General features: G+C 33.7%; 1 protein-coding gene across 1 annotated transcript in view; it reads right to left on the bottom strand.

Annotated features, from left to right (window-relative positions):
- The window catches only part of LOC117124301 (fibronectin-like), a 61,105-nt gene that overhangs the window by 45,215 nt on the left and 5,880 nt on the right, over positions 1-10,010 (bottom strand). The window contains exon 3 of the mRNA XM_033270486.1: positions 6,689-6,955. Within this exon, the coding sequence (XP_033126377.1) occupies positions 6,689-6,955 (267 nt within the window). The remainder of the gene's footprint in view (positions 1-6,688; positions 6,956-10,010) is intronic.

Here is a 10,010-nt window from a genome sequence, read left to right on the forward strand (position 1 = left end):
CCCAAGCAGTGGATGAAAAAACTGGCACCCACTTTTTTCCTTATCTGTAGTGTTTTTAGAGTTGTCTTAACATAATTGGCAAGAATCTACCCGAAATTTTGCTTTTTCTACATAAGACAACAGACTATGTCAAGTGTGGTAAACTTTTGACCTCCTACCAAATTTGCCAATATGTCTTCTACATTTATGATAGGGGCGCTACTACTCTTAAAATTTGGGTTTTCTGTGGGTTTGTAGTTTCCACAGATTCTATCTTAACCATTTTTTTGTTCTTGACAGTAACAATACCACTTGCCCATTCAAAGTGTGTAACCGGGGTCATAATTCCAGTTTTTACCAGCCTATCTAACTCGTTGTTAACCTATGACATTAGTGTATACGGTACCCTATAACATTTGCTACTCACAGGTGTTGCCCCTTCCACCAACTGGATATCAGCTTTGATATTCTTTAAACAACCTAATTCACCATTAAACAAAGCATCATGTTTACTCAACACTTTGATTAGGTTATTGATACTGTTTAATTTGTTTACGTGTTTTGTCCAAAACAAATCTAGCTTATTCCAGTTAAATTTTATATGGGCCAGCCAATCTCGTCAACGAGTGTTCGGCGCCGGATACAACATACAAGGGCAGTGACATGTTTTGGCTCCCTTAACTGACATCAACCTTCGCCTTTCCTTTAGGGGTTACCTTTTCACCTGTAAAACTACTGAACACTTTACTGGTATGTTCTAACTGAACATCCCTCAACTTATGATCATACACATCATCAGGGATCATGGTCACAGCTCACTCTATATCCAGTTCAAAGTCAATGTTTGTATTGTTTACCATCAATGTAACGATAATTGGATTGGTATTCCCTTTACCAATTCCATGGGTTGTCGACACTTAAACCGTTCCAATTACGTCTTCGTCACTGCTGTACTGCTCTTGTTTCACGCTCGACACTCGCTTACTTTTCACAGTTTTCCCTCTACACATCCAAGCGATATGACCAACTTTTCCACAACTGTTGCATGTTTTCTCTTTAAACCAACACTGCTCTTTCTGGTGATTCTTCTTACCACATCGTGTACATGACTGTTGTGATGCAGAACCTATTTTATTTTATTTTTATTTTTTATATTTTGGTAGTGTCTACTGTTGTGCGATGTGCGATTGTACTGAGCTTGTTTCCCTCTACTGCTTTAAAATTTGTGTACAGCATTTACTGACTGTTCAGGTGACTCATCTCTTTTGTTTGTGCCCGCACTAGCTCAAAAGAATTTGCGATAGTGATCACTTTCTCTAATGTTAAATCATTCCCCTTTTGTAACAGCACTTTCCTCAATTTATCCGAATGACAGCCTTCAATCAACTGATCTCTTACTTGTATGTCTAAACCTTCACCAAAATTACAGAAATTTAATTTTTCTATGAATGACGATACAGACTCACCCGGATCTTGTTTAATCCTGCGCAGTTTATGTCTCTCAAATGGTTCGTTTTTTTGAGGTTCAAAATATTTATCAAGTTTACTTATTGCTTTCTCATATTCCGATTCTTGGTTTCCTTCGTCATCTGCTGGCGTGGGCAGTACGAAGAAAATTTGTTGCAGTTTCATGCCTCCTGCATGCATAGTACCGCATTTTTGTGCTGATCGTCTGCAATGGCCTTAGCCGTTATCATGATCTCGATCGCAGCCTTCCATTCCCGCCATCTTACCGCGAGGGTCGTCGGCTCGGCTTCCAAATTTAATTTCAGAATTTAGGACGCAAACTCGATTTTTACGGCCATATTTACGATACACTTAGTATATTTGGTATTCGTTTAACCACCTCGTCGCCACTGAAATGTCTCTAGGGACGTCAATTAGTCCTCGAAAAATACTCCATAAACGAGACTAGACTACACCACCATTTAGGTTCATCATAACAACAACTTTATTCAAGCTTTCCGCATAGCGCGTCACAGTGATAGCGTCATCTATTATGTGGATATAATATCCAACAGATTTGATTATAATACTGTGTCAATATATTTTAGCATATTATGAGACAATATCGTGTTTTAAGAATTGTTTGATTATAGTACTCTAAAAAAAATTATATAACAAAATGAAGTGATGTGATTTTTAAGTTATTTGTTTACATACCTACGAAAGCCTATTAGGGCCACTGAAATATATATTTTTATTTCGTAATTACGACTTATTATGTATAAATTTCGACATACGTATGTCGTAATTACGACTTATTATGTCGAAATTTCGACAAAATATGTCGAGATTACGACATACGTATGTCGTAATTTCGACTTATTATGTCGTAATTTCGACATAATAAGACGTAATTACGACATACGTATGTCAAAATTTTTACATAATAAGTCGTAATTACGACTTACGTATGTCGAAATTTCGACATAATATGTCGTAATTACGACATACGTATGTCGTAATTTTGACATATTTATTTCGTAATTACGACATAGGCTTGGGCCATTGTACGTATTGTTTCTCGTCAGCTTCACTTACGTACGATTGAAACGTTGTGACTTGCAGTTGAGTGATATTTTAATTTTGAATTTCATATTTTCAGTTATAATTTCAAAATTCTGAATACACATGTCCCCAAAAGAGCAAATAGCTAAAAAGTACATTTTGAAAAATGTGTAAGTTAAGTGAGTTTTTCATGACAGGGCAGATATAAATTAAATATAAAAATACTGTTTAAATAATGATAATATATATAATAACTAGAATTATTCCTTTTACGCTACGTAGTAAAAAGATAGCCTCCCCGCGGTGCAATTTTGTCCGGTACAAAATGTTTAAATATTTTGAATTCTGAAAATGTAAAAGCATTTTGAATTTGATTAGGATAGGCTAACGGGGTTGGGTCGATGAGGTGGGACAGAAAGGGTGGGGACAACGGAATGGGACGACGAAGTGGGGACATGGTATGGAGAAATGTGGTTGAGAAACGTGGTATGAGTAATGAGTTCCCTCCTGCGCACACACCATATTCGGGTGCAGATCAAGAGATGTCGACAAAAAGGGGGGTGGGTTGACAGAAATGTGGGTGGGTAAAAAAGTTGGGCCAATCGACATAACACTACAGGGGATCCAGGGGAATTCCCCGCTAAATTTTTTATTTGTTTTAAAGACTAAAATAACCTCTGAGGCGTTTTGGGCGATCGGGTTTTTTTTCTTATTTTTATGTATTTTATTTAAAAAAATGTAATCATTTCTTTATTGGACTATGACAAACTATTATGAGTAATCTCATAACTATTTGATCCATTGATACATTTTTTGAGATATTTAGGTTTGGGACGTCAGATAATGACCTTCACAATTACACCCCTGTCTCTTATACACATCTAGATGTGTATAAGACACAGGTGTACTTGCTGTTGATGTGAAGTAAATAAAAACAAGTTCATTTGGATATGGCACTCTAAAAAATAGTATTTGTCAACAACCATATAGGAGTAAATGGGGTGCTGTTGTTCCTCTAAAGGAATCTGTATAGGCATATTCTGTATAATAGTTAATAAATCGATTACCGCACTCAGGAAGTAGTGGTTACATGTAACACGCAATGTAGATTCGTAACGCAGTGCGTTCGTCTACGTGCATTTTATCACTGACGCAGGTCCATCGGAACCACACCGGCCGCACAGGCTTTGGCCAGACGACTTTTTCCCAATTGTATTACTTTTAAAAATAAATATACTCTGATACCTGAAGTTATTATTAATGTTAGCATTAAATTGACTTTTTAATGTTGTATATTTAAACAAAAATCCACCATTTTCTTGTTTTTGTATTGCCCATAAATATAAATAGTGGCCCAAGCCTATGTCGTAATTACGACATAAATATGTCGAAATTACGACATACGTATGTCGTAATTACGACTTATTATGTCGAAATTTCGACATACGTATGTCGTAATTACGGCTTATTATGTCGAAATTTCGACATACGTATGTCGAAATTACGACATAATATGTCGAAATTACGACATACGTATGTCGTAATTTCGAAATATTATGTCGAAATTTCGACATAATAAGTCGTAATTAGGACATACGTATGTCGAAATTTCGACATAATAAGTCGTAATTACGACATAAAAATATATATTTCAGTGGCCCTAATAGGCTTTCGTACTTATCTTTTAATTTGTATCTGATGTATTTTGTAAAATGTAATTATAAGAATGATTATGTTTTGTTGAATTGATAATTTGCTGTATTTCAAACAAATAAATAAAAGAAACTTTAATACAATTATATGCAATATGATAGTTTATGACTCATTTTTATCAAAACTTATATTTCAAGTTAATAAGAAAAGGATTATTTAAATATTTTCTGAAAATTTGTTTTTATAATGTGAGGTGTTTAGCTAAATATAAACATGTTTTCCCGTACTCTATACTAGTTTCATAATGACACTTATTAAAACCTTTAAATTTATAAATTAGGATAGGTAACGGAAATGTCATTGTTTTTTGTTTTGTGTTTTTTTAGCGATTGTACAAAATGCATGATAATAATTTTGATTATTAAAATATTTTATTTATTTTTATTTGCTTAATTAATTGACATAAATAGATAAAATACTAATTTTATAATTCAGAGCACTGAATATTTATTTCATTAAAAAAATAAATTTCAAAAAATGTAATAATTTTTGCCCATTGCTATTTAAAAAGCAAATGCTTGATAGCTATTTTTTATACCATGATTGTAAAAATCACTATTACTTTCTTTTCGAATCTTTGAAAACCATTGAATATGATAATGCTAGATTATCGTTTCTCTTACGATTTGTTCTAGGAACCTATAGAATTTGAATTTGTCCTATTTGTTCCTATATTCCTATAGGACGAAACTTGCAGGTTCCTATAGAACAAGTAGTACAGGTTCCTATAGGACAAATCTTATATGTTCCTAAGGGCAAATTATATAGATAGGTTTCTATAGGACAAGTCCTATCCCTGCCTATAGACAAATGCTATAATTTAAATCCTGTAGGACGTATACGAAAAATCCAATAGGACATGTCTTATAAGATAAAATAGGATTTTAAAAAATAATTTTCCTACTTAACCGATGAATTGGATTCTATATGTTTTTTAACCTATATGATCCTATATGATGTTGTCTTATGAGATCTGTCAAGAACCTATAAAATATTGTTCTATAAGATCCTATAGGATTTTTTTTCAGGATCCTATAGAACTTTTTTTCTTTCTTTTTTTTTTTTTGTAGTACAAAAGTCAAAAAATTACTTAAAACTAAAATAATGGCTTTTCTGCTAGTAGTCATTGACAGGTTACATAATTTCCTATTCATAGGCCTATATGCAAGTGAACGATGGAGAACGAATACTGAAATGTGAGATAAGATCGAGGCCTTATATACGGATTCTCAGCAAAAATTCTTAAAAAAAAGGCCTTAAAAAATATCATGAACAGAAAAATACAATATTTTGGCTATGTTGTTAGAGATGGGAGACTGCAAAAATTGTGGCAGAGAGCAAAGTGGAAGGCGTTATTGCAAAAATAAGGCCACGCAAATATGGATTAGGGCCATTCAGGATTGAACAGAATGAGGAAGCAGCTTAGCTCAGTCGTCTAATATTGTGGTAGCCACTTTGTGTACGCTGAACCTTGGCTATATCCCTGGTTCAATTGCTATCGCTGCCCCTTTTTGTGTTTCATACATAAAATGTGTTTATTTGTTATTTTGTGATGATTTTTTTTTGTTTATTGTACAACTGTACAATTATTGTACAATTAACGTATTTGTAATAGTCATACATGCTGGAACTGCACCTTCAATAGAAGGCTATATTAGCTATGATTTTGTTGACGGATGCCGACAGGAAAAGCAAGGTAACCAAATGTGTCTTTGATGTTTGAAAACTTTAGCATTGGTTAACCAATATAATAATAATTTCCAATGCTACAAATTTGAATGCACAATACAGATTATAAAATAAATAGTTTAGGATATAATTAAAAAGAAAACAAGATTTAAACTTTTCAAAATCGTGTTATCGCTAAAACAACCAAGACCAGGCCTATCATATATATACTGTGAGACTATTTCCCAGTAAACCTTCACAGGCCCATGCAGATAATTATTTATTTATACATTAAGCCGGTAAATTCTAAATTTTAAATTGGAACAAAGAAGTTAATTCAAAACAAAGAAAGCTATTGTTATGAAGATGATTGAAAATAATGTACCAAATTGATACAAGGATACTTGTTTTCAGCAGTTTGAACTCACAATTACGTACTTATTGTTTACGATACAGTCCAATGTGTATGTTTGGATACAGTGTAGAGGATCCACTTCATTTGTTATTGTACTGAAAGAAAATGACTTTTCACACATTTTGACACAGTTGTTGCGTATGTTTAAGCCACAAGCTCGTCATTATAATTTGATTTTAAGTTTTTATGTTATTTGTATTTTTTTTTAAATTTTTGTATGTGTTTACTTTTTTTGTTTATAATCGACACAAAAAGATTTCCTATTTTATTTATTATATCAACATGTAGCATTCCATTTGTGATTAGATAGGGATAATACAGTACCGTAATCTTTTACTCATTTCTTGCTATAGTTAAGTCAAGCGTTTAATTTTAAACTAGATATGAAATTTTGTCACTTACGTGTTCCAAACAGTTCTTTGGCATTTGCTTGCTTATAAGTTGGACTGATGGCTTTTACTTCAACATTATAAAGATCTCCTGGATACAAACCATCTAACGTTGCTATCCGATCATTATAAATCGTTTTAATCCGCAACAATCTGTTTTCTACAGTGCCTTGGTAGGTTACTTGTGTTTCTCGGATCGCAACTTTTGCACGAGAGGCCCACGAAACGGTTATTGATCTTTCATGTATTGATTCGGCCATTACTTTGAGTGGAATCATAACTGTAAATAGAATCAAATGATTAATATCAGGACGGTTAATAAAAATAAATAGTGATATTAGAAGAAAAGAAAATCAGAAAATATTTTATTGTCTTCGCCTCTCTGTGTGTGTCTTGTGTCTGTGTCCTTCCTGTCGCATAAAGACCAACTCAGACAGCGTCGTACGACGCAGCCCGTCGTATGGCTTATCGTCAGAGCAGTTTCAGGTCGACGTGAAAATTATAACATGTTTAATAGTATCGCAAGGAAGACAGTAAAGGTAGCTAGGCCTTAGGTAGGTAGGCTAGCCCTTTCTGGCTTGTCTGAGTTTAGGCCTATGTGCCAAGTAATGCTCCAGTAAGTTATGTTCTCTTAACTTTCACAATGGCAGTCTAAGCGCAACTCCTCATCAATTTATATGTAATACTATGAGATGTGTTTTGGTAGGTGTCTCTATCATAGACTACTTCACCTAAGACCTAGTCCTGAAGTAGTTTTGCATGCTTATTGTATTACTTTTATAAACAAAAAATGTCTCCAAATTGATAATGTATTAATCTAATATCTCCTCAGAATTTCTGCAACGGTAAAGAGTTCAATGTCAAACACGTTGAAAGATAGAGAGAGCAGCTTAGCTCGGTCGGCTAATCTGGTGGTAGCTACTGTGTGTGCGCTGAACAATTCCCATCTTTGCCTCTCCTTGTGTCTCAGCTGGAGGGCTGAAATACAAGTTACAATAGCTCATCGTCTCTCGGATGAGAGGTTTAAATTATTATATTTCTGTAGACTAAACGACAGGTTTAATTATTCAGAATGGAAGATCTTGTATGTACCATTTATATTTAATTACTGATCGCACACTGTGTTGTATGAAACCATACTTAACGGTTTCAAGATCCTTTATCTTCCGCAGATGCTTTTCTCTCAATATTTTGCGCTCTTGTCTTTTGCAGAAATATCATCACCAATAAATATTTTCTGGCCATGGTATGGTCCTTTAGCATTTTAGCAACCTGTCTTAGAATAGTTATTTTATCCTGGTAACGCAAAAGTTTTTATATTAGTGGGGTACTCTGCAGCTGCAGATTTTCTTTTTGTACTCAAAAATGGTGCACAATTTACACACTCAACTTCAATGTTTTCTGTATTTTCATGTGAGAGTTAAATATATCTAATACAGACCCCATTGGTTTAATACAGGCAGTCTCAGGAAGATTATAGAGAATAAGATTATTTCGTCGGGAACGATTCTCCAAATCATCAATTTTATCTTCTAATTATTTAATATTAACAAGAAGCTTTTATTGATTAATATTATTTAAGCTTTCCGTGCTATCTTCCATCATAAATATTTTTGCTTTCAGATTATCGACACCATCCTTGTTTGCTTCAATTGCTTCCTCAGCTTTGTGAACTCTAGTGGTCAAAATTTCAATGTTCTCATTGATATTCTGAATGTTTTGAAAAATTTCACGTTGACCATTTGGTAAGTCATTACATTTTTGAAGCAGTAATGCCTGTCCGTTAATGGCTTTGGGGTTCATGTGAGCTTGGAGTTGATATAGACACAGGCGTCACCACCATGTCTATCGCGACCTTTCCTGTGAATGTCATATCCTGGTATATCGACTTCTTTATTGCTCACAGAGCGTCCAACCAAGTCTCAATTACCGCTGTAATACATGCATTTATCTACTATAAATCTGCGTACAGATAGTTTGGAAGTCACTGTAAGGAAAAGTACATTTAAGTGGATCAAATTCATACCATTCATTTAGCTAGAAGATATCTGAATAGAGAGTCATCATCGAATGTAAGGAAAGCAAATGGATTTTCCTCCCTTGAATCATCAAGTGATTTTTACAAAATCAATCGTGTTATCCTCAAAAAAAGTATCTGGAAATTGCGGTAATGACCATCACGTGCAGAACCAGCAGTCCTTGTCTGAATTAGATAGTTGTTTATAATTATTCATTCTTGTTCATATCTACTTACTCATTCGTCGTAGAAAATTCCACATTAGTTTGAGCATACAGCCCTTGAGCACAAACTGCACAGGTCCGATGGACCTGGATTTGTCGCTATATCTTCTGCTAAAATAATGAGGAACGATCAAGTTATAATTATAGTGTTTCTTACTCCATAAATACTGCAACAGAAATCTTGATCAAGCCGTACCATAAAGTTTGAAAATGGGTACAAGTCCAAGGTCAAATCAACTTAGTTTTCTGGGTCTAAGATTAATGCAATTATATCTCAAAATTAGCAGAATTTAGAGCCAATCTATGAAAAAATTAGAAAAGAAGCTGATTTCAATTGATTTGTGTAGGGATATATACCAGAATACACAAAACATAAGTTAGGTCGGCTAGGGAGTGGGGAAAATTTTTTATAGGAGGGTCTAAAATACTAATACATGTATCTCAAGAGCGCTCAATGGTTGCTTGATCTTGGTTTTAAAATGCACAGAATTACACAAACAATTATTTTATTATAGAGGAATTGCAGGTTTATGAAAAATGACAAGACATTAGTATCTCTTTACCGTTCAATTGTGCGCCCCCATTTGGAATATTGTTCTGTTATTTTTAGTTCAGTTTCTTTTACACAAGCTCAGCGTATTTCTAATGTTTAATAAGTTTATTAGGTTTCTTAGTCATACTTGTCCCAATTATAATGTCTCTCTTATGTCTCTTGAAAATCGTAGAATTATTTTTGACATGGTTTTTTTATATAAGTCTTTAAATTCCATTTATGATTGTCCTCTTGTTTCTATGTTCAGTTTAAACATCCCGACTCGTACCCGCAGTAAGTGTTTACTTCATGTTCCTTACGGTCATGTTGATTGCACAAAACGGGGTATTTTTCAACGTTTACCGAACGAATTTAATAGACTACTTGATACTTGTTTTAATATTGATATTTTTTATGATAGTCTTAATATTTTTAAAAGCAAAATAGTTAAAATTGTGTAAGTGTATTTTAGTTTATTTCAGTTTTGAAGTTTATAATATATATTTATATATGTTTTAGTTGAACCTGTTAGTGGCGGTTTTCATCGCTGTTGGTTTTATAC

This window comes from Anneissia japonica, unplaced genomic scaffold (assembly GCF_011630105.1).
Source record: "Anneissia japonica isolate Jap-2015-1 unplaced genomic scaffold, ASM1163010v1 scaffold288012_len1326614_cov192, whole genome shotgun sequence".
Taxonomy (NCBI): Eukaryota; Metazoa; Echinodermata; class Crinoidea; order Comatulida; family Comatulidae; genus Anneissia; species Anneissia japonica.